The sequence below is a fragment of the Typopeltis vanoorti genome, chromosome 3, assembly GCF_054136105.1.
Source record: "Typopeltis vanoorti isolate ZY-2024b chromosome 3, IOZ_Tvanoo_1.0, whole genome shotgun sequence".
Lineage (NCBI taxonomy): Eukaryota > Metazoa > Arthropoda > Arachnida > Uropygi > Thelyphonidae > Typopeltis > Typopeltis vanoorti.
The window spans coordinates 104,772,867-104,799,322 of NC_143551.1; the positions used below are offsets into that span (position 1 = coordinate 104,772,867).

Consider the following 26,456-nt stretch of genomic DNA (forward strand, 5'->3'; position numbering starts at 1 on the left):
GAATAAGGGAGTCATCCCTGGAAATTGAGTGAAAGCGTGAGAACTAGATTATTTTTTGTTTTGAAGAGTGTGAAGGAGTGGAATGGGTTACCAGAGTTTGTTGCGAGTATAATAGATATTGTGTGGGTAGTGTGGATCTCTTATGATGAGTGTTTGGGCTCCTTGGAGGTGCCCATGCAATAATAATAATCACAAGACCTCAATGGAGTCAGACTGACTCATTGTGGGAGGTTCTCACTATCATACACAGCTCATTGACCCATGTGTTAAATTCATTGATTGTTTCCACACATTCACTACACCCTTAGACAAAGCATTCTACTCATAATCACTCTCCATGCAAAATCCTACTTCTACTTGATACAACTTCCCTGGAAGCTGTATGAAGAGAGTGTATGGCCTTTTGTTGTTCCTTCATCATATATGTATTAGGCCAAGTAACTGGTAGGTTATTATCAAAGATAGTGTTATCCTTCTCGCCTTTTATATACAACATGATACACCTCACTATAAATATATCACTTGTCACTACATCCAACTCCAAGTGAAAGGTCAGGGCTAAGAACAGGACCTTGTTATCACAAACTTGGAAATTCCCATTTTGTAATATATATGCTGCTTACTCAGGTTAGTAAGCCTTCATGCTTATCCAGTGTAACTAATACATATTCCTTGGTCCTTCCTTTCAAATCCTTCTTTTCAAAACCCACCATCACCACACACACACACACACACATACCTGCCTTGGCACAATTATATGCCTTTTCTAAATCTATGAAAATGAAATGGAACTTTCTTAACTTCTCTGTATATTCTGAACCTCCATCAGTATGACGAACATAATGCAAAAATGCATCAGTAGTGGGCCTTCATAGTGTAACTTAAATTAGTTTTTAGTGACATATGCTAATATTTGTCTCAGTAAATTTTCTAAAACCATCACCCTATGGTCAGGATTGCAGAAAATCATCCTAATCTGATCTTCTAGGTGGAGAAAATTAGATTATTTATTATTTTTTTATTATTATTTTTTTGTAGAAAAGCATATTAACTGCATACAACTTTAAGACATAATTTAGCTGTTTCATAGTCTTGGTTGCCTTATGTTTTCCCTTTCCCTGCTTCTATAACTTTCTCTCTCACATTGCTTCCCCTTATGACTTATAAACTCAATCCCTGCACATATCCCTTGTTTTAGATTAGAAGCAGATAACTTTTTCTCCATTTATCTGGCATGCTTGACAGATGATCCCATTGAAAAGAGCCAGTTAATCACCCAGTTATCCATACTTTTCCATTCCTTAATTAGTATATCATCTGAACCACAGCCTCGCCACTTCACCTTCCCAATTAGGGCCTCTGCTTTCTCAGAGGACATCTGAGGAAGGTCCCATCTACTTGAATAGGGAAGATATCTTCTTATTCTTTCATACAATTCTTTTAATAAATTGTTAGCAGGTTCCTTTCTGTTTCTAATTTAACGCCTTGCTGTTTCTCATTTTTAACACCCTTCATTCTGCCCACATCCTAGGAAAGAATTTGCAGTCTGGAGAAAGTATTCATTGATAAAATGGAAGTGCAAAATGAGGGAAAAATCATGGCTCTTAGGGATGGTGGATATCAGTAAATATGTGTGCATATACACCCTTGAGTAGAGTGAGTTTGCAAATGGGAAAAATCAAGGAATGAGGAATATAGTTTTTCATGGCTTAGAACTGAATGAGACAGCCATCTGAATGAAATAGGCCCTTGCATTGAAAGATGAAAGGTACCTCTGTGCCAAAAATGAAATCAAATTTATGCATACTAATACTAGAAACATCAGGAACAGAGGTGAGGAGTTTTTGTCATTGGTTAACTCAACTTGTTCAGATATAAACATTAATGAGAATTGGTTGATAGAGGAGAATATAGTTGTTACAGGGGGACAGAATGTGTGTGTGTGTGTGTGTGTGTGTGTGTGTGTGTGTGTGTGTGTGTGTGTGTGTGTGTGTGTGTGTGTGTGTGTGTGTGTGTTGGGGGGGGGGGTATTGTGTTTTCAGGGAAAAGGTCAGAGGAGAGAGATCATATATGGAGAAAGATTAATTCTGTGATAATAGAAGATCATCATGAAGGTAGAGTCAGGGAAGATCGTGGGAAGAAGAAAATAGAATTTATGCAGCTACTGTAAGAAAATTATGTAAAACAACATGTCATGAAGGTGGACCTTGAGTTTGACAGTGCTGGGTGAATCTGGTTATCACATCAGAGAATTTGTTCATCAAAAAAAATAGGGTTTTCCTCCAGTAGGGAGAGTAATTATATATATTCATGACCTGAGACATTGCTAAGCATGTGGAATTTGCAGTTAATAAGAGGTATATATGTCTGTGTATAGAACTGGTAATGGTGGTGGTGGTCAATTTTAGAAGACAACTACTTTGTAAAGTGATATGGCATGTGAAACTGAAAGGAAAATATATTAGCATTACTTGGGAAATTATTCAAGGAGTGCTTGAGAAAACATCTATCAGACTGCATAAGCAGGTCTGGAGAGTTCAAAAAATGAATGGAGTACTGCCATTCAGAAGGAGCAGGAAAAAAACAAAAAAACTTGAGGACAATATAAAGAGTGGTTAGTGTGTATAATGCTTTGCCCAGAGTGGTGAGCAAAGAAATAATGAATAGGTTTAAGCCATGGTTTGATAAACTTAGTATGTTACACAGTAGTCCTCCCACGATGATCTTTTGTCTCTGTGGAGGTCTAATGATGATTTTTTTGTCCATTGATTTTTTTTAATATTTATTCTCTTCAAAAAAATTACACATATACAAAAGTAGATAAACAAAATTAACACTGTAATACAAATATCATAATACAAAACGCCATGATACAAAAGTTGCATTACTGAGCACTTCGTTTTTGTTACAGTAAGTAGAATTAATACATGTAATTATTATTATTGAGCCCCCATAGCTCAGTGGTATAGACAAAGTCTTTTGATCGGAAAGACCTGGGTTCAATTCCCGTCAGCGATGTTAGGAACCTTTTTCTGGTCTCTTTTGATGAAAGGTGAGTAGTTAGCCGGTCTCATACAGAGGTAGGGGGTTTTTTCACCCAGAAACTCTGGTTTTTCATCCCCCAGAACAGGCAAACCAGCCCTGTGAACACACACATCTACAGCAGACATAGGACACACTAGGAGGCATAGGCTAACCATCTTATCCTCGAAGTCCAAGAATACTTGGAAAGGTCATGGGCACTTAAGTGCCTGTTAGGACCACTGATAGAATAAAAGAAATTATTAATAATAATAATAATAATAATAATAGTTTTTTTAAATAATTATTAAATCATCATAATTCATATGTACTATTACACTATATACATTGCACATATGTGGTTAGCTTTTATGTAGAGAGTGGGATTAGCATACACTATTTATCAGTGGTGTCACATATCAATTTGACTGCATTTTTATTGATGTATGAAAGTTTTTTAATAGTGCATCAGTGCTCATCTTAATTGGTCAATTGCAATTAATTGTAGGATAGCTTTGAATACTTTAATTTATCAATTAATTGTAACCAAATCTGCTTAGAGTGGGGGGAACAATGTGTTTGTTTTTAAATATATTAGAAAAAAATAATGAATGAGAATGCTCTATTTGGTTTTGTATATTTGATTTTGTATATTCACATATTTACACCTTTGAATTACTCAAAGGTGTAAATATGTGAATCATCATTAATAAGTTGTGAGAATGGGAAATGTAAAAGAAAGAATAAGTGTGAGTAGAAATACTTTCATTAATGGCAAACAAATTATTAATAATTAACATTTGTGATATGTGTGTCCTATAAGTTGCTGGGTAGAGAATAGCACATGATCCTATTAAGTCTAGACATGAATAAGAGAATTTATGACGTCATAATTAAAAAAAAAAAACTTATGAAGAGAGGGAAAGAGATATGTTTGCAAAGTATAAATAACTAACCAATAATAAACAGCACTAGGGAGAGGCTAATCCAATGAATTAATAATGTTGATGAGGCAATTCATTTAGGCATTGCAGGTATACATGTGGCTTGATGGAGCAGCAAATCATCTTGTAAAATTTATTGTGCATGTTACATGTATTTCTCTGGTTTATGTATATTTCACATCATTTCTAAGAATTTTCTTTTGTTTACTGAGACTCAGTATACATTTTATGCATTCATGTCATAATTCATGTCACACAATAATAGCATATATAATATCCGATCATTATCGGAATTATCCACACTTTCGCAAAACCTACATTGGTTATTTTTTTGTATGAAAACGGCCTACTGTCTTATCAATAATAGATATCTCACACATGCTAGTATTTTGTTGTAGAACAACTTATAATACACAGAAGTATTCGTTTTTATTCAGAAATATATAATTTTTTACTATGTATGTTGTTTCAAAGACTAGAATAAAAATGTCCCTATACTGATAAAAAACTTTCCAACCTCAACAGATGCTATACTGCACAAGCAAGCAAAACAAGTAGCTTTGTTTATCACTCGAACGAATGGAAAAAACTCTGCTACTGCAGAGTATGCTGCATGCATGTGTCAGATACAATAACCAATCACAGCCACTAAGTGCTATTGTCTCAGCACTCACCTTGCCTCGCCTTCTGGGCGGTTTAAACCACTGGAATGCTAAGAATTTGCCCATCTGTATATGTGTTCGAAGGTCAAAGGTGTATGTACTTGTGACCTCACATCTGGGCTATTAATGTGAATGTGATGCAATGTTTAACGTATCTCTTCATGAAACATTAGTGTGCTGTGTTTAATTTTAGGAATCACACGAAGCCAGGAAAAACAATTAGGGGAGTCTTTAACAGAATAAATGCAGAAATATAATATTGGTGATATTGCTATTCCATGGATGCTCACTGCACACCTAGCACACCCAGAATATTCACCCCTGCTATTTATATTATTTGGTACTACTTTTTATGGATGCTTTGTATGCTCCAGTTTTGTGATTTGTGGAGTGTATACGTGTTAATGCTATATTAACGGTGTTGGTATATCTACCACGGTGTGTGTTTTGATGTTCTGTAATCGTCTGTGTTTTTAATATTGTGGTAGGTTGTTGAGTATTGTGGGTATGAGATGTAATCGTGAGATCTGTATGAGTTGTTGAAGGGTTTGGCGTGTGAAGAGTTGTGGGTCATGTTATGGGATATGTGTATCTCTGCTGTGCTGATAGGCATTGTTAAAGTAATCTCTTAGTAACATTATGTAGTGTTTCAGATTTTTAATGCTCAGGATTTTGTGTATCACTATAAGCAGTTCAGTTATTGACTAGTGTGTATGAAGCCTTCAAAAGCACTGTTGAAACAATTTTTCTATGTAATGTTTCTAACTTAGTTAGTGACTGTTTGATCTGTTTGCATGGACTGTTATATTGTATCTAAGTAGTGATTCGCCAATACAATGATATATGAGTTTTTTACGTTAGATGGAATCATATCTTTTACTTGGAAGGGTTTACGAACAATTCATCACGAGGAAAATTCATCATGCAAACTAGTCATCACAGAAAAAATTTGCTGAAAATGTTTTTTGCTAGAAAATTGAAATGATACTGCATTGATACTGATATATGAAAAGTAAATGCAGTGCAAGATAAATTTCACAAAATATAGTTTTTTATGTATTTATGGCTTATTTATTTAGATTTTAATTAGATTTTCATATTTTTATTCTTGTACAGTGAAAGTAATATTTTATTGATCAGTAAGTTCCTAATTCCTGTTTCATCTTAAAAAGTTGTAAATATTCTTTCTTACTTAGATACTACAGGTTCTGCTGATGGAATATTAATATTTACAAAATTGGAATAGGGTGGTTTAGGGAAAAATGGCACCATATTTAAGAATATTTATTCTGCAACCGTTCACTATTTTTCTGTGCACTTAGACGCCCATCCAGATATGATATATATATATTATCTGAACTAATTCAGAAGATGATGTGTTTCAGTTATTGAATACATGTATATTTTTGAAAATGACCATTTTTCCTACACAGGAAAGATATGTTGTGTACTATTATCATTTGCAGAGCTAGTTTAAGATCGTAGGTGCACTTTTGAGTTAATTTATTAAAGAAAATGATAATAAAATTACATAAATGCTATCATAATGATGTAAATCAATATAAGCTAAATTGCCATCTGCAGCTGCAATGCTAGTCTTTTCAAACAAGAAATTCATCTCTCACATAATAACAAATACAAACATCCATGCCTATTGCGAGTTTCGAATCCACATTGGTGGGAGAGGGTATGCTATCTAGTTGGTTGTTAATGACATGATATTTCTGATTACGGTTTATTTTTGAATGGATCACAAGAGAAGTAATTAATTATGTATTTCACTTTGGGAGCATCCATCTCTCTCTCTCTCTCTCTCTCTCTATATATATATATATATTTTTTTTTTTTTTTCCCCAGTAAAGAAGACTAAATATAAAATTTAGAATTTTTTTAATGACATAAAATTGGGGAAAAAGGTAAAGACTAGTTTTGAAGCCATAGATACCAATTTAGCTTATTCTGATTTACATCATTCTGATAGTATTTATGTAATTTTATTATCATTTTCTTCAATATAATTAGTCAGAATTGCACCAGTAATCTTAAATTAGATCTGCAAATGATAAAAGCATACAAGATGTCTTTATTATTATTATTATTATTATTCAGGCCTCCATCAAAAGACCCATCGCAGGAGGTCCTTTCTAGGAAACACAAAATCTATCAAGACTCATTGCGGGAATTCCCCCCCCCCCCTGGGAAACACAGTCTATCATACCACTCCTTGAACTCATTGACCATTCTCACTCTCACCACTCTATCAGGCAATGCATTACATGGTTCAACCACCCTCCATGCAAAGAAACTACTCACCCTCTTACTCAGCTTCCTTTCATAACTTCCAGGAATGGTCTCTTGTCATCACTCCTTCTTGCTGTTCAATCAAGCAAAAGAACTCCCCAGTGTCACCCCTGTAACCACCTCTCAACAGCTTAAAAGTCTCAATCATATCATCTCTCATTTTTCTATCTACCAAACTCTGCAGTCCACATTCCCTCAGCTGATCCTCATAACTAACATTGTTCAGTCCTGAAACAATCTTTGTTATCTGCCTTTATAGCCTTTCCACAGTTAATTTATCCCTTTCAAATCCTTGGGACCAAATTTGAGAACAATAGTCTAAGTGTGGTCTGATCAGGGTCTTATACAACAGAATGATAACTCTTTTATCTCTGCAGGTAGGCGTATTTCTCAGTATTGCAGCAATCCTCTGTGTTACCTTCACCACCTTTGCAATATGTCCCCTGAATTTAAGTTTTCTATCAGTCATCAACCTCAGATCTCTTGTTTCCCCTGCTTCCTCCAGTACAACTCCTCCAATAGGGTATGTGGCGTCCCATAGATGTGTCCCAAACCTCAAGACCTTACATTTTGTTGCATTAAACCGACACCCCCCATTCATTTGCCCATCTGCCTAGTTTATTCAAATCCTCTTGCAGGGCTACCACATCTGCACTATTACTAATAACCTTTCCCAGCTTCATATCCTCTGCAAACAACTGAATATCCCCCTGCAATCCACTGACAATGTCATTGATATAAAGGTTAAATAATATAGGTCCCAGTACTGAGCCCTGTGGGACTCTACTTGTAAACTTCTTCCTCCTTGAAACTGCCCCATCATACACAACTCTCTGACACCTATCGGACAGCCATTCCTGAATCCAGTTGACCAACCTGACATCCAGACCCATGTGCTGCAACTTAAATATCAGCTTATCATGTGGCACTCTGTCAAATGCCTTCTCTAAATCCAAGAAAATAGCAGTATATGCCTTTCTCTCATCAACTGCTCTTGTAACTTTATTATAAAAGGCTAGCATATTACTAAAACAAGAGCACCACTTAACAAATCCATGTTGACTCTCACAGATAACATTATCCTCATCTGCTCAATGCTGTATACAGTCCCTAACTAATTTCTCTAAGATCTTAACAACTACTGATGACACGCAAACTGGCCTATAATTAGACACTTCCAGTCTGCTACCTCCCTTATGCAATGGCACTATCTTACCTTCCTTCCATTCTCTAGGCACCTTTCCCATAGCCAGACTTTTATTGAAAGGCCAGGTCGAAGGAGCTGTCAATTCTTTAGCACATTCTCTCAAAATTCATGGTGAAATACATCCAGTCCCACAGCTATACTGACATCCAGAGTATTCAGTATTTGGAACACACTCTCCTCCTGCACCTCTAAACCTCAAACCTGCTCGATCCCTCTAGTATTAAAATTTACTTCTCCAGTATGAAATACTCCAATAAAGTGTTCATTGAACAATTCCACTATGTCCTCTGCATCAGTCACTCTATTCCCATTTTTATTTCACAGTGTCATTCTTCCACAATCATTTCTCTTTCTACTGGCCACATAGCTTATAAATTCCCTAGGATTTTCTTTGGATCTTAAGATACTAGTCAATCTCCTGGCCTGTGTCTTGTATTCTTCATGCATCTGCTCTTCATCTGTCTCCTTATATCTCTTCCATAGCCTTTTTTCACATGCAGTTGCTGTTTAATATTGTTTGTCATCCAATTTACACCAAATTTTGTCCTCTTCTTCATTTGTGGAATACAGCTTACTATTGTTGCTAACAAATATTCTTTCACAATTTCCCAAGTACAAATGATATCCCAGCATTCCAATTCCTCCCTCCATGAAATTCTCCAAGTTGATATCTAAGACTATTATAATCACCTGCCTTATAATTCCACATACGTTCCCTTCTCTTTGATACTCCTGCATGTCTATTCATCCTCCAAGTCAAAACCACATGGTCACTCTCTCCAACTGGTGGGAGAGATGTCATCTCAGTTATTATCAACTCTTCTGATGCTATGACCAAATCCAAAACTCTTGGACCTCTTGTTTCCTCTATTACATGTTGCCCATGACATTTGTCCCTCAAGAATTCTAGAAAATTCCATTCCCTTATTGCAACATGCATCTTCCTCTCCCCAATTTATACTGCTGTAGTTAAATTCTCCCATAACACTGAATCTTCTTACACTTGCCAAGCTATGGCAAGTGCAATTACCCTTCTATTCACCCTTCTTGCACTGTCCAAACGTCTCTTGGTCCCCAGCCTATAGGCTCCTTAGTTTTTAGCAACACCCCACTAAATATCCTGTCTTGTCCACCTTTACCTCACACCATATGCTTTCAAAATCATTAGTGTCACTGCCTTCGAAAGCCTCCACTCTTAGAGGACATAAATCATCACTTATCATAAGCAGTACTCCACCACCATGCTTTCCCTTCCTATCCTGGCGAAAAATGCTGTACCCTGCTACTTCTATTCCTGTTATTATATCCTCTTCTATCAACCACGTCTCAGTGACCCAATAATCTTTGGCCAAGCTTATGCTATCAACACCACCAATTCCTTTCCTTTATTCCAGATAACTCCTGGCATTAGTATAAAGCACAAAAATATCACTGCTTCTATACCTATCATTATCCACTCCAGACTCCACTGGACTCACTGTTACCTCATGTCGTCCCTCTTTCCCCAAGCATCCATTCCCACAAGAGACCACCCTTACTACCATCCACCGTGGGAATTCTAGTTTCCCTGCATTGACACACCGACTTGTTCAGAAAACAATAATCTCTCCAGTTGCCTATATCCATACTCATTCACATGCAAGCGGTCTCTTGCATGCAATTCCTTTCTGTCCTCAAACATCCTCCAAGCATCCGCATATTCCAATCCTCTCTTCTGACACATTCTAGCTATTATGCTATTCAGCATTACTGCTCTTCTGCTCAGATCGTCATTATCATACCTAGGCAAAATGCACACTATCTTTCCTTTCTGCGTTTTCTTTTGTACAACCACAAGAAAGAATCTCATATCATGCCCCGCCCAATTTACATTGCCTCTCAAGTCATTCGTTCCTACCATCACAATTATCTTGTCCACCCTTTCACCCCTCTTAATTGCCATAGCCACTCTTTCTAACACTTCTCCAGGCTCCTCACGCATCCTATCTTGCACATTACGGATCATTGAGTCCCCATACATCACCCCTCTTACCACCCTGTTCCTCGATTGCTCACCTGCATCCCTCTCTCTCTCCTCTAACACTTTCTTTCTGTGTTCCCCTACTTATGTGCAGGGCCGGCGGAAGTGGGCATGCGGTGCATGTGGCTGCCGCTACAAAGGGGGCGCCACTGCTGGGGCACCATTCATAAGTTCATTTTTAAGAAACAAAATTTTTATCATGAAAACAAAAAATTCTTAGAATGATCAATATTAAAATAAATAAGGTCGGATACACCGAATAAAAATTTTAAAAAATTGTATATTGCCGCCTCTTTGATCAGCTGGCTGTTTACAATTTTGCAGCGAGAGCAGGCTAAATGCTTGCCTACAGAATGTTGTGTCTACTGCAGTCTACCTAAAGTGAAATGGTGAACAGGTTTTATGTGCACAAACGAATTTTCATACAAAACATTTGTTGACCAGTCATATGGTACGCATCTCAGTAGGCTACTGACAGTAGCGCAGTGCGAACTCTTATTTCGTCTCTGTGTCGTGTTGTGTAATAATTTCTTGTGGGTATAAAATAGAAATGGAATCAAAAATTAAAAAAAAAAAGTTATCCGGTGCACAAAATCGTAAGCTTCATGCTGCGAAAGAAGCAGATGTTAAGAAACAAACGGGCTCTTAATAAATTTCTTAAAATATTAAAATATTCTGATGCAGATTGTAACCAACTCGATACATCAGAAATCAGAGTTGAAGAACCGTGCACATCATTCAGTTTTCGTGAAAGTACTATTGCAACTATTGAACAACATAAGAAGCATGATTTAAGTGAAAAACAATTGGGAGAAGATTTAGTTGTAGTTGGCCACGAAACTAACACATTGTTAGTCTCTGTAAATTTAGAAGATCCAGGTGAATGGGGAAATATTGATGAAAAATTACGAGTTGTTTTAATTGAAATGAGGCCTGTTCAAAACAAAAGCATAATATATCCCAGAGATACATATGGTCATAAATTTGGCGACACGTATTATAATAGAAAAATGGAAAACGGCGAGCTCGTGCCAAGAACATGGCTCATTTATTCCGAAACTTTCAATTCTGTTTTTTGCTTTTGTTGCAAACCTTTCACACCTACCGAATCAAGTAGTCTTGTGGAAGGTTATAACGATTGGAGAAATGTAAGTACAACTTTGCATATACATGAGACTAGTTTAACTCACATGAAAAATTTCTTAAAATGGAAGGAAGTTGATAAAAATTTAAAACACAAAACTACTATTGATTGAGAGACTCAATGGAAAAGAAACATTGGACGAGTGTTTTAGAACGCTTGATTGAAATTATAAAATTCCTTGGTAGCCAAAATGTAGCTTTTCGCAGATAATCTGATAAATGATATGAAAGGAATAACGGCAATATTTTAAAATTAGTCGAACTGTTTGCGAAGTTTGATCCCGTTATGGAAAATCATGTTGAAAGGACCCTACAACGAAACAACAGAGTACACTATTTGAGTAAAGACAAAATGAAATATTGGAAACTTTAAGTAACGCAATCAGGGATACAATTTTATTATCAATTCGAAAATCTAAATATTATTCCATAATTTTAGACTGCACACCTGATGTAAGTAAAACAGAACAAATGACCATTATTATTCGCTTTGTTTCCTGTGACAATGGAACTGTCAAGATCAGGGAAAACTTTTTAGGTTTTGCAGATATATCAGATTCCACAGGACGTGGTTTATGTGCAACAATAATGGAACATTCCCATTGAAGACATGTGAGGTCAAGGATATGACAATGGGGCAAATATGAAAAGGAAAAAAAAAATATGGGCTCCAAAATATGCTTTTAAACAAAAATCCTCGAGCTTTTTATGTGGATGTGCTGCTCACACTCTAAATTTAATCATTAATGATGCAGCCATAGTGAATGCAGATACAATTAGTTTCTTTGCAGTTATTCAAGAAATATACAATTTCTTTTCATTCTCTTACAAACGTTGGGCAATCCTTTTAAAGTTCGTAAAAAAAATTAACATTAAAACAGCCATCAGAAACGTGATGGGAAAGTAAAATTAATGCAATCCACCCTCTACAATATCAGTTACGAGAAATTTACGATGCACTTTTTGAAATTTTAAATAATAAAAATTTTAATAAAGAAACTCAGCATGAAGCACAAACATTATGTGCTAAAATAAAGGACTACAAATTTATTTGCTCTCTTATAACTGGTCATGATTTACTTAACAGAATAAACCCTGTGAATAAAATGCTTCAAGACAAAAATATGAACATTACACTTGCTTTAGAATCTATTGAAAACTTAAAAATATTCTTACAAGAGTATCGATCAGATACAAATTTTAAAGAGGTTCTAAAACGGCAAAAGAACTGAATGAAGAGGTGGATGGAGAACAAGAATTTAAAACTGGTACGGAAGTCCGATGACAAAAGAAGACACGACAATTTGACTACAAGCATCATGACAAAACGTCACAATCGCCAGAAGATAAATTTAGAGTGAATGTGTTTTGAGAGAATGTGCTAGGGAATTGACAGTGCCTTTAACGTGGCTTTTCAATGAAAGTCTGGCTTTGGCAAAGGTGCCCAGGGAATGGAAGGAAGGTAAGATAGTGCCATTGCATAAGGGTGGTAACAGACTGAAAGTGTCTAATTATAGGCCAGGCTGTGTGTTATCAGTAGTTGTTAAGATCTTGGAGAGTGTAGTGAGGGACCGTATACAGCATTGGGCAGATGAGGGTAATGTTATCTGTGAGAATCAACATGGATTTGTGAAAGGACGCTCTTGTTTTAGTAATATGCTAGCCTTTTATAATAAAGTAACAAGAGTAGTAGATGAAGGAAAGGCATATACTGCCATTTTCTTAGACTTGGCGAAGGCATTTGACAGGGTGCCACATGATAAGCTGATATTTAAGTTGCAGCACGTGGGTCTGGATGTCAGATTGATCAACTGGATTCAGGATTGGCTGTCTGATAGGTATCAGAGAGTTGTGTATGGTGGAGCAGTTTCCAGGAGGCAGAGGGTTACAAGTGGGGTCCCACAGGGCTCAGTACTAGGACCTATATTGTTTAACCTTTATATCAATGACATAGCCAGTGGAGTGCAGGGGGATATTCAGTTGTTTTCGGATGTTCGAAGCTGGGAAGGATTATTAGTAATAGTGCAGATGTGGTAGTCTTACAAGAGAATTTAAATAAGCTAGATAGATGGGCAAATGAATGGGGGTGTGTCGGTTTAATGCAGCAAAATGTAAGGTCTTGAGGTTTGGGAAACATCGATGGGATGCTGCATACTCTATGGGAGGAGTTATACTGGAGGAAGTAGGGGAGACAAGAGATCTCGGGTTGATGATTGATAGAAACCTGAAGTTTAGGGGACATATTGCAAAGGTGGTGAAGGTAACACAGAGGATTGCTGCAATAATGAGAAGGACGCTGACCTGTAGAGATAAAACAGTTATCATTCCATTGTATAAGACCCTGATCAGACCACATTTGGACTATTGTTCTCAGATTTAGTCCCCAGGATTTGAAGGGGATAAATTAACTGTGGAAAGGGTACAAAAGCGGATAACAAAGATTGTTTCAGGACTGTACGATGATAGTTATGTGGATCGGCTGAGGGAAAGTGGACTGCAGAGTTTGGTGGATAGATGAGGGAGAGGTGATATGATTGAGACTTTTAAGCTGTTGAGAGGTGGTTACAGGGTTGACACTGTGTTGCCAGTGCCAAGCGAAAGAACTCCCAATTTTAGTGGGAGTTCTTTCACTTCTTTGAACAGCATGAAGGAGTAATGACAAGGGGCCATCCCTGGAAGTTACGAAAGGAAACTGTGAGCAAGCGGGTGATTGAACCATGGAATGCATTGCCTGATAGAGTGGTGAGAGCGAGAACGGTCAATGAGTTTAAGGAGTGGTATGATAGACTGTGTTTCTTAAGAGGGAACTCTTGCGATGAGTCTTGATAGACTTTGTGTTTCCTAGGAAGGACCTCCCGTGATGAGTCTTTTGACTCCATGGAGGCCTGAATAATAATAATAATAATAAGACACTTTTATACACTTCTTGCAACGTGTTCGTTAATAGAACGTTTTGAACAACTAAAAACATATTATAATTTCAATTTCTTGTATAGATTACCCAATTAATAACGAAGATTTACGAAACAATTGTGACAATTTAGAGATTCTCTTGAAGGATGGCGACAATAAAGACGTAAATGGAATAGAACTATGTGATGAGTTATGTGCTTTCCGGGATATTTTTCGGAAGGATATTTTAAATATTCAAAACTCTTTCGATATTCTTAATTTTATTGTGTCCAATAATTTATCTTTCCCTAACTTTTCAATTGCTTTAAGAATACTATTAAGCTTACCTGTTAGTGTAGCGAGCGGTGAATGTTCCTTTTCCAAGTTGAAATTGATTAAAACCTACCTAAGAACAAGTATGTTACAAAAAACTCTTGTTAGTTTGGCATTAATAGCTATTGAAATTGATGTATGTGCGGAATTAGACGTTAAGACCATTATTTCTAATTTTATGAATATGAAATCAAAAACCCTTAAATTTTTATTTAAAAAATTTTAAGTATATTTATGTGATTTAATTTATTTTCTGTTATTCTGTAAATATGTTATTTTTTGAATACTTATATTAAATGTTCTAATTATTTCTGAATTCTTTTCTTATTTTCTCATCTATCTTGAGTTTCTTTTATTTTCCTAAAAGATAGTTCCACTTATAAAAATTATTAAAACATTTTTACAAGTTACTAAGAATTTAGTAACTTGTAAAATGCAAGAATTTTTTTCAATTTAGTCCAAATAAATTTTTTAACTTAAATTAAAATTCATTTTAATTTTTTTAGCGATTCGGGTCAGTGAGAAGGCTATAATCCCTGTATCATTATATTCAACGATTAAAGTGAAGTGGCTTTATCAACTTTACTTTAACTTTTGAAAATTTTTTTAAATATTCGGGTTTTTAACGATTATCCTGCCTAGTCAACACTCCCGGTTCGTTACATTTAGTGAACCAACGTGTGGCTGTTCTGTCAAAATTTATTTAAGAAATTTCAAATAATTTAAATTTTTATTATCGTAAAAGAACCACACACACCCGGATTGTTACAAGGGCGCTTTTATAGACATTGCATGCAGGCAACAAAAACTCTAGCACCAGCTCTGCTTATGTGCCTTCTTGACATCACTCTATCCCTGGTTCCAGTGCTCCTTTGCATTCTTCTCATTCCCATAACTCTCTCTCACTCCTACTCTGAATTGCCTTGCATTCATGTCTTCCATTTGCCCAATCTCATCTTTCACACTTCCCATCTCATTCCTGAGACATTCCACCTGCTCTCTTAGCTCATCTCGCTCTCTCTCTCTCTCTCTCTCTCTCTCTGCAAGTCAACCACTGCTGTTTGCCATTCATCCTCACAATTGAGACCATCTCAGAAAACTTCACGATCATTCAACCTTTCCACACTCCCCACTCTAATTTTTTCATTCATATTTCTCTCACCATTTTCAGCCTCTATCATACCACTTGTCTCTCTACGTGGAGAATCTCCCGCCTCTGACTCAACAATGTCAGTTATAGTCATCTCTAACTCACCAAGTTTCTCCCATTGCCTGCATTTTGCGCATATATGTATTTCCCCCTTCTCTCACCTGGCACATATACAACCGCTGGGACGCATACATTCCACAATTCCCACATGCTACAAAATCCCTTATTATATCTTGCAAAATGGAGTCCTTAAATGAGGGAGTACTTGGTGATATGCCATTTGCAATTGGAGCTGCCGCTGCCACCATTGTTCAGAATAGTGTCAAGGACTATTGCAACTAAATCCTAAATATATATATAAGTGAGTATAACTATAGTATAACTATAACTATATAAGTATAGGTTATCTATAAGTATAAAACATATTTAAGTATACTAAATATCTAAATAATGAAAACTTATGTTATCTTCTTCTCTTCCACCACTATGCGTCTGATTCCGACCTTGCCTTCTCGGTAACCAAAAATACACAATATAGAGATAACTAACTCCAAAAACAACCACTGAAGGACACTTGTATTACAGAAAAACAACATAGCACAAATCTTGACAGAAGTCACACTATTCACCTTTCATTCATTTACTATGCAGGGAAAAGTGACCTTGAAAATACACATATATTCAATAACTGAAACACCTCACCTTCTGAATTTGTTCAGATAAAAAAATATATCACACCTGGATGGATGTCTAAATGTGCAGAACAGAAAAATAGTGAACGGTTAGAAGAATAAATATTCTTAAATATTGTGCCCTTTCTCCCTAAGTATTCTTAAATATTTTAATAAACAGTGTCGATATATTGTTGGAGGTGAAGGAAATAAGGGATCTTGGGATGATAGTGGATAAGGATCTGAAATTTAGGGGACACAATGCCAAAATTGTGAGGACAACACAAAGAATTCTGGGAATGATGTGGAGGACACTGACTTCTAGAAGTAAGGAGATTCTTGTTCTATTGTATAAGGCTTTGATTAGGTCACACATGGATTACTGTGTCCAAATTTGGTCACCTGGTTTTCAAAAGGCCGAAGAGATGTTGGAAAGGGTCCAGAGGCAACTTACTAAGGTAGTTTCTGATCTCTGGAATGTCAAATATGAGAAAAGGTTGAGAAGATGCAATTCACAGTGTCTAGTGCATAGGAAGAAGAGGGGGTGATATGATGAAGACCTACAAGTTAGTAAGGGTTTGTTATAGGATCAACGTTGGAGAGGTTTTACATGACTTGGGAGAGTTTTGCTGCATTGATGCATAGTTTTGGTATGTAGGTATTCTATATGTTTTGTCCACTTCAGGTGGCAGTCTAGAAATAAGGCCAAGTTATTTTCCCATGTGTTACAGGTGTGATTTTGGGACAGTGGAAGCTGTTTATGTTAATTGCAATGGTATGTGTGACAGTATAGTATGAGTGGTGCAGGGAACATGATTCTTGGGTTCTACATAAATTAATGCCTGTGTTTTGGTGCTGTTCATTATAATTGAATTTTGGTAGAATTAAGTTGTGATTTCATTTAGGTCTTGTGCTTTGGAGAGAGCAGTGTTGATGTCTGTGTGGATTGCTTGTAGTGCAGTGTCGTCTGCATATTGATATATTTCACTTCGTGTGACTAAGTTGTGAATGTTGTTAACATATGTGTTAAACAAAGTAGGTGGTAATATGACATGTGGAACTCTGTGTCTTATCTGTATATGTCGGTTGTAATTTTTGCCTATTTTTGCTACTTGTGTTCTGTTTGCAAGAGAGTTCCTGAACCAGTTATGCAGCATTCCTCTTGTTCTGATTGAGTATGCTGTTTGCCCACAGATGGGAGAACCCTCGACGCTTCTGTGCATGGCAGAAGGCAAATCCATTCTGATAATAGGGTAATCAATCCGTTTCGTAGGATGAGTTTATTACACACTGGAAAATTAGATTTTCCTTTATGAACATTCTAGGTTTTAAAGTGGCAACTATTTTTGCTTTTGGAAAAACAATTGGAAAATTTTACATATAAAACACGTCATCTCATGTGTTGGTGATGAACTCATATATCCCTTATAACTTTCTCCCCTTCAAAATGAATTGACTCTTCTTGACACTCTTCCAACTACAGTTTTCTCATCTGTGGTCAGACAGTAGTTTTGTCAGCAGTTTGTTGTGTTTGAGTGTGTCAAAAGCTTTGGTTAAGTTGAGAAATATAAGGACATATTTAGCATATTTATTTTTATCAAGCATATTTATCAGCATATTTATTTTTATCAAGAGCTTTGGTTGTGGCATTGGTAATATCTTCTAAATAAAGTGCTGGTGCTTTTTTTTTTGTTTTCTGGAAGCTGTATATTGGTTTTGTGAGATAACCTTGTACAGTTAATAATTCTGTCTAGTGTGTGTTATTTTTTTCAAGAATTTTGGAGATGACTAGTAGGTTAGCAATTGGTCTGTAGTTCTGTGTGTCATTTCTTTTGTCTTGTTTGTAAATCAGTATAATTATTGCAGCTTTTAGTTGTGGAATAATACCATGGAATAATAATGACCAGTGTCGAATATCATGTTAACATCTCAAAAATATAGGATTTATTTCTTTTTTTGAGTTAGTAATTCATTAAATGTAGCCCATGTTTGCTTCCCATTAGCATTATATTCGGTAATTTTTTTAAAGTAGCATCTTTTTACCCTACAAATTTTTGTTTTAGTTGATTTATGTTTTTGTATAATGTTTGTAGAATTATAGCCAGGTGACTTTTTTTGTCTTTTACATAGATTTTCTTTTACTATAATACTGTTTAGAGTGTCATTGTTTATCCATGGGTTATTGTCTGTTTGCCAACTCGTTTGTGTAGGCTTTATTGCTTTTTTGTATATGTCTATGAACATGAGTTGGAAGTGCTCGTATAAATTACAGGATCATTCATTTTCTGTTTTCCAATCTGTATTTTTTATAAGGTTATCAGCAATGCTATTTACTATGATAGCAGAGTTAGAATTGTCTGGTAGAATTTTGTGGTGTTGGAGAGAGGAGGAAATGTCATATTGGAATGAAACTAAAATGATATAGTGATCGGAGATTTTGGTGTTAATTACTGATAAGTTATATTATCATTATTATGTGACACCTCCTAGGAATCCAGTGACTCATTGCAGTAGGGCATTCTACTCCACTCGCTACAAACATCACACTGTCTTTCTCTACTACTACTTAATTCTCTTACTACACAACTACCATCAACACCATCTACCACCACGAACAATATTTTTGTGTGTAAATTATGTGTTCTCATGGCCAATTTGCCTGTACGCAGGACGAAAGACTCAAGTATCCAGGAGTGGGGAGATCGGAGATTTTGGTGTTAATTACTGATAAGTTATATTATCATTATTATGTGACACCTCCTAGGAATCCAGTGACTCATTGCAGTAGGGCATTCTACTCCACTCGCTACAAACATCATACTGTCTTTCTCTACTACTACTTAATTCTCTTACTACACAACTACCATCAACACCATCTACCACCACGAACAATATTTTTGTGTGTAAATTATGTGTTCTCATGGCCAATTTGCCTGTACGCAGGACGAAAGACTCAAGTATCCAGGAGTGGGGGGAACTCTTCTACCACCGTATGAGATCAACTAACTCACCTTCAACTGAATAAGCTCATATAAAGATTCCTGTCATCACAACAAGAATCAAACTCAGGCCTTTTCCAATTAAGAGACAAAATTTACCATCATATTTCCAATTGTGTTATGGAGGCATTATAAAACATATTGATAGGAGCTCGTATTGTTGATATGATCAATACATGATTATATTAGTGAATTATTGAGTATTGCTGGGGAGTTCATGGTAGAGTTTATTATTATTATCGCCCAAAACCCCATGGAGGTCCTTTTATCAAACACACAGCTCATCATGCTGTGCTTTAAACACACTCAAATTCTCTGCAGACACCACACTCTCAGGCAAGGCATTCCAATCATTCACAACTCTGCATGAAAAACACCTGCTTCTCACTCCCCTACTCACACCCTCCTTATACAGCTTCCAGGGATGACCTCTGGTTCTCCCCTGATCTCCCACTATTTTCTGTAGAACCTCTCCAGCATTGATCCTATAACAACCCCTTAATAACTTGTAGGTCTCTATCATATATCCTGCTTCCTGTCCACAAGACTCTGCAAGTTGCATCTTCTCAATCTTTCTTCATACTCGACATTCCAGAGGTTAGAAACTACCTTAGTCAGTCTCCTCTGGACCCTCTCCAACATCTCTCCATCCTTCTGAAAACCAGGTGACCAAATCTGGGCACAATAGTCCATGTGTGGCCTAATCAAAGCCTTATACAATGGAACAAGAATCTCCTTACTTCTACAAGTCAGTGTCCTCTGCATCATTTCCAGAAGCCTTTGTGTTGTCTTCACAATTTTGGCTATGTGTCCCCTAAATTTCAGGTCCTTATCCACTATCACCCCAAGTTCTCTTATTTCCTCCACCTCCGACAATATATCTTCACCAAGCATAAATTCTGCATCCCATAAAGAATATCTATCTTTTGATAGATATTCTTTATGGAAGGATGACATTGATTGGAGAGAATGGTATAAAGACAGCTGTTGCAGAAGGTGTGGTGATACGTAATGAGCAATTCTTAATGAGTAATAATAATGGAGATACTGCTCATTAGGTATCTCCATTATTATTACTCATTAAGAACTGCTCATTAAGTATCACCACACCATCTACAACAGCTGTCTTTATACCATTCTCTCCAATCAGTGTCATCCTTCCATAATCATTCTTTCTTTTTCTGGCTACATAGCGAAAGAACTGCTTAGGATTCTTTCTGGCTTCATTAGCTAACTGCTGTTCATACCTCTCTTTAGTTACCCTCCCCAACCAAGTCAACCCCTTTGCCTATTCTTTGTAGTCCTCGTGGAATTGGTTATTTCCACTTCTCTTATGCTGCCTCCATAATGCCCTTTTTCTCTGTATCACATGCTTAATCTCTTTATTCATCCATTTCACACCTACTTATTTAATCTTCTCACCCTAGGAATACATTTAGACATTGCATCTACTAGATAGTTTTGGAAAATCCTCCAAGCCGCATTGTTCTCTTTTCCAGCTAACTCCTCATTGCATGCTACACCTGCAAGCTGTCTCCTGAGCTCTTCATAATCAACCCCTCCCCCCTTGTAGTTCCACATATATCCTTTTCTTACAGAGGTTCTCACACTGCTGGCAACCACCCAGGTAATCACCTCATGTTGTACTGACTTAGTATGTTAAAGTATGTATTAGTGGTTGAGGAAGCATGGTCAAGAGTATTTATATTAATATCTTCTATTAGGATGCACTAATGTGTTATATGGATTTCAATGCTGCTCAGCCATGCTTCTAATGCATGCAGGAAGCTGAGTGGATTGTTATCTGGAGGTCTGCATATTATCTTTATCATGTATTTGAAGATATATCTGTCAGTATTCGTGATTTCCAAATTTAGTGTTGCTGCATGTTTGAAATGAGTTTGTCTTTCTGCCATGCTGCATTTCTCTTTGATAAATGTCATGATGCTGTCTCCTCTTTTGTTTGGTCTATATAAGGTGTAAGACTGGTTGTTATTAATGTTATATGCATTAGCATCTGTGTCATTTATTGCAACTTCGGTCAGGATTAGTATGTCTATGTTTGTCAAAGTATTGTCCAGCAGTGTTATCAATGCAAATCAATGTTTCTTAATGTTTCTTATGTTTATGGTTAAGATGGTGAGGTCGGTATTTGTGGAGGTGTTGTCTGTCCACTTCTTCAAAGAGTGAAAGACTTTGAAATTTACATTTTCTGAGTGAATATGCTTGCCCCAGATTTGGGATCTCCATGCTATAGTTTTTAGAAATAATTCTAAAGCTTGCCTCTAAAGATTGGAGAAAGTTAATGCACTGTATTGGTGATATAGTGCTGATAATAATATACGATCATAATAATACTATGTTTTATTAGTATCATTCAGTTATAATGACAAAAGTATTTCAGATTTTATGATAAAATGTTTTAAGATAACAAGAAATAATTTATTTATTTTTTCCTTTTATTTTATTGCAGTTAACATTTGAAGAAGCAGACAAAATGATGATCACAGATCCTACTACATTTAAAACCTTAGTTAAAACAAGGTGACTTTCTTATATGATGGTAATTCTCATAGACAAGTTTATACTTTGGTTATGCATTACTAAATCACTTATGAATTGACCACGTATATAAGAATATAAATTAAATTATACTTTAATAAATATTTCCGATATTTCGGCAACGTCACGTTGCCATCTTCAAAAGGAACTTACAAAAAAGGCATGTGCAAGGCACTACAACACAGTAATTGAGAATGAAATGAGGAAGCTATTGTTCTCCTAAAAGTCCTGGTGGTCCCCCCCCCCTAGCAGGCTATACAGTGTTCTTGGCCGTTGGGCTGAAGGTCTCCTGATGTAAGCCTCCCAAATATGGGGCAGTTTCATGCAACCAAATTTGTTGAAGTTTGGAGAGTTTCTTAGAGCTGAGGCTGATTCCATGAATAGTCTTGCAAATTTGAACTTGCTATGGTGTATTATTGTAGCTTTCTTCCACCGTATTATGTCGCGTGAGGCTGTTGTTTTCCTCTTTTTCCAGAGCATGGTCTGCAAGACCCGAGTGGCTGTACTTGTGAAACCAGATGTAGTCCTTGTGTTCCAAAATTCTGATATTCGCTGTCCTGCCTGTTTGACCAAAGTAAGACAGTTTACAGCTTCAAGGGACCTGGTATACGCCAGGTAGATCTAGGGGAAGTGGTTGGTCTTTAGTGAGGTGGATAAGGGATGCCAAATTTCTGTATGGTCTGTAACAGGAGGTCAAGTCATGTTTTTTTTAAATTTTGGTAATTTTTTCTGAGGTGCCTCAGATGTAGAGAATGGTGATGGATTTAGAGTAAATCTTGTTCTGAAGTAATCCTTGTTGTCATTTGAACAGATTAGTTTAGCCCTGTTGTATAGTGTTTTCACCACTCCATATTGTTGTGAGGGGGGGGGATTGTTGGTGAATGTACCTGCCTGTATGGGTGGGTTTTCTATAAACTGAGAAAACCAAGGTTCCATCAGGCTGGCAGGTGACTAGTATGTCTAGGAAAGGGAGGCTGTTGTTTTCCTCTTTATCCAAAATGAACTTGATTCTGGGGTGTTGGTTGTTTAAGTATGTTAAGAAGGAGAGGAGTGTATCAGAGCCGTGTGGCCAAATAGTGAGCACATCATCAGGTTGGTTTTTGTGGGGAAGAGGCTAAGGCTTTTTCTTCAAAGGTCTCCATAAAGAAATTGGCCAAGGGCCAATTCTACAAACAAATTCTATTTGTTTGTAGAATTTTCCCTGCCAAATAAAATAGCTGGAGTTCATTGTGAACTGAATTAGGGCTGATATATTGAGGAGGAAATTTAGCTTGGATTAGCTCTAAAGTTTCCTTGAGTGGGACATTTGTGAATAAGGAGGAGACGTCAAAGCTGACCATTATGTCAGTATGTTGGAGTGTAAGGTTTTCTATGCTGGCTTTGATGTGGGCTGAGTGTTTTTATGTGTGATGATGTGTTGCCAGTATAGTGTGTGAGTGCTTTGGCCAAATGTTTAGCTAATTTTCATGTGGGGGAATCAATTCCATCCACTATGGGACATAATGGCACATTTTCTTTATGTATTTTTGGAATTCCATAAATACGGGGAGTATAGAGTTAAACAGTTTTAATCTGTTAATAACTTCTGCAGGCCAAGAAGTGACCTTCTTAAGGAGCCTGTGAAGTTTTCCGATTTGTGAGTTGGTGGGATTGTATTGGATAGGGAGGTAAGTAGCCCGAAGAGCTTTAAGCTTACCTGTGTAGTCCGTTTGGTTAAGTACTACAGTTGCATTTCCCTTATCCGCTTTGGTGATAACTATTTCTTTATTATTCCTCATTTCCTGCAGAGCTTTATACTCCTTATTGGATATGTTGGTTTTTGGTGGTCTTGCTTTGGAGAGGACACAAGCTACATCCAGTCTTACACTGTTGGCAATTTGATTTGGAAGGTGGCAGATTCTGCATTCGATCTGGATCATAATATCCTCACTAGGTATTTTTTTGGGAGCAATGCCGAAGTTGTGGCCACATGAAAGCACGTTGAGTGCTTCAGGCTTCAGGGTGACTGACGAAAGGTTGATTACGGTGTTGGCAGGAAGTTTTGGACTGATGGTAGAGTTCTTTTTTAATTTTTCGATATTAAATTCGTGTACCGCAGCAGACAAATTCTTTGTCTGCTGCGGTACACGAGACGTCATGTAAAATTGACCAAAGCTCATGATTTAAAGTGCACTAAAGCTCTTCTTCAAGTGCATGTCAGCTAAGAGAAACTGCTTGGCGGCAATTTGTTCCCGAAGCAAAGCGTAGCTGACATGGTGCTTGAATTTTACACAATTTGAGATTACTTGATTATCCCGGCAGCATTTTAGGAACGTCAGACGATGTAGTTGTCTTGATAACTTTAACTTCATTTTACCGTATTGGCAGGCCTTCCGTGCGATGGAATCTCCGTGGATGATGGTAATTCTCGTAGACAAGCTTATGCATTGGTTATGCATTACTAAATCACTTAAGGAATTGACAACGTATATAAGAATATAAATTAAATTATACTTTAATAAATATTTCCGATATTTTGGCAACATCACGTTGCCATCTTCAAAAGGAAGACCAGTTACTGTGTTGTAGTGTCTACATGCACGTGTCTTTTTTGTAAGTTCCTTTTGAAGGTGGCAACATGACGTTGCTGAAATATCGGAAATATTTATTAAAGTATAATTTAATTTATATTCTTATATACATTGTCAATTCCTTATAGCTATTAGAGCAGTTGGCTTCACATCAGCTTACCCTTTGCTCATGCTCATCAAGTATAATTTACTTTTTTTCACAATGAAAAAACTTGCTGCAGCCTTCTCTGATCCAGAATCTTGTGATGTTATGAAAATATACTCTATTGCTACTTCAACATGGTAATGTACCTTCTGTCACTGTTTATCTCTCAATTGTGAGTCTAGTTTCAGTGATGAAACTGCACTAGGAGCCATCCACTAGAAGGGTGTTTACTATAAGAGTAGCATAAGTTCCTGCCGGCCACTGGTGGTTAGAGATAAAGGCAAAATCCTGTCATTCCAAACAGCTACGGTTTGTTATTGTTGTTTGGAAGAACCAAAGCATCCTGGAATAATCCAGGTTTAGAGTAAGGCTTTAGTGATTTTTATATCAAATATAGTTTTTGGGAATTTAATCCTCTATACTTTTTTTTTTACCACAGAATGGAGTAGGTTTTTGATGGCCACTGATAACTAGAGCCAATGTTTGCCATTGTGATGGTGATAGTAGGTTTTTTTCTGTTGCTGAATGCAGATAAGGTTTGGCATAATGTTGTTTAGTGGAACCAGTGCTAAACATCTTGGAGTGATCCAAGTTTAGAGTGGTGTGTTCTAAAGTGATTTTTTAAAGTTTTTGGGACTCCTTTAGACTTTTTCAAAAACCTCCCACTGATGAGACCTCATTTCTTTTTGTTCATTTTAAGAAAGAGTTAATCAGTGAAGATTATTTCTGTTTTTCTTAAATGGTCTTATTTTTATTTTATTTTATTATTTTTTTCATAGGGCTGGAGTATTTGCAAACATGCTCTGATCAGTTATACCCAGTCACTGATTGCTCCGAGTTCTTAACCTAAGAATAGAGTAAGTTCCTACTGTCACTGGCTGAGCCAAGTTTAGTTCTAGCCATTAAATAGAGGTTCAGCAGACTGTTGTCTGGTGAAACTGAAGCAGAGTATCATTGCATGGTTCAGGTTTAGAGTGATCTTTTTAGTTCATTCATGGTTTCTGGAACCCTCTGTATTTTTTTTAAAATAAAGATTATCAAGAGGATGCTTACTATGGATGGGAGCAAAATCCTGCCCTACCACTGAGGATGACTAAGGTTTGATGCAGTGCTGTCCAACACAGAACCATAGAAACATAGTTTTCTGCAGTAATCCAGATAGAACAAATGTGAAAACTTTTCTGATTACTCATGTGATTCAGAGAACATTGATTAGGGTTCTGCTGAACTTTATATATCTGGGATCCTAGTAACAGACTTTTGAACAAATTTTACATTCTGCAAATCAGCTGGTCTTGGTAATGATCCTCATCATAATACATGCATTATACATGACATGGTAATGTGTTGTGCATTATAGAATTTGAAGGGCACATTGATGTCAGCTTCTCTAAAAGTAAAATAGTCTAGATGTAAAGATAATTCACTTTTTTTGTGAATCCTGTCCATGAAAGGCTGATAGCCTATAGTATATTAGCATTGATGATATTGTGTGTGTGTGGGGGGGGGGTAGATAATCTGAAAACTCTGTCATTGAGACCAGACAGCTTTCAAAGCCACTTCAAACCTCTAATAAACAAAGTGATGACATCACATCTACTACCTAAACCTTTTACAAACATCTAACATGCCACCATTGGATATGAACCCACATTCTGTTGGTTGAAGAGCAAGTATGCTATCCATCCAGCTAACCAGGCTTTCCCATAGTTGGGTAAAATAAGAGTGAAAACAAAAATATATCTGTCATGTATATACTTTCATCCCCACGAAAAAATCTTTCATCATTGTAAACTGAACTAAACAAAATAATATAGATAAATTTAACTCTTCATG

General features: G+C 36.6%; 1 protein-coding gene across 1 annotated transcript in view; it reads left to right on the plus strand.

The window, feature by feature from the left end:
- The window catches only part of LOC150108438 (urocanate hydratase-like), a 286,428-nt gene that overhangs the window by 164,746 nt on the left and 95,226 nt on the right, over positions 1-26,456 (plus strand). The window contains exon 11 of the mRNA XM_090415848.1: positions 21,817-21,887. Within this exon, the coding sequence (XP_090271974.1) occupies positions 21,817-21,887 (71 nt within the window). The remainder of the gene's footprint in view (positions 1-21,816; positions 21,888-26,456) is intronic.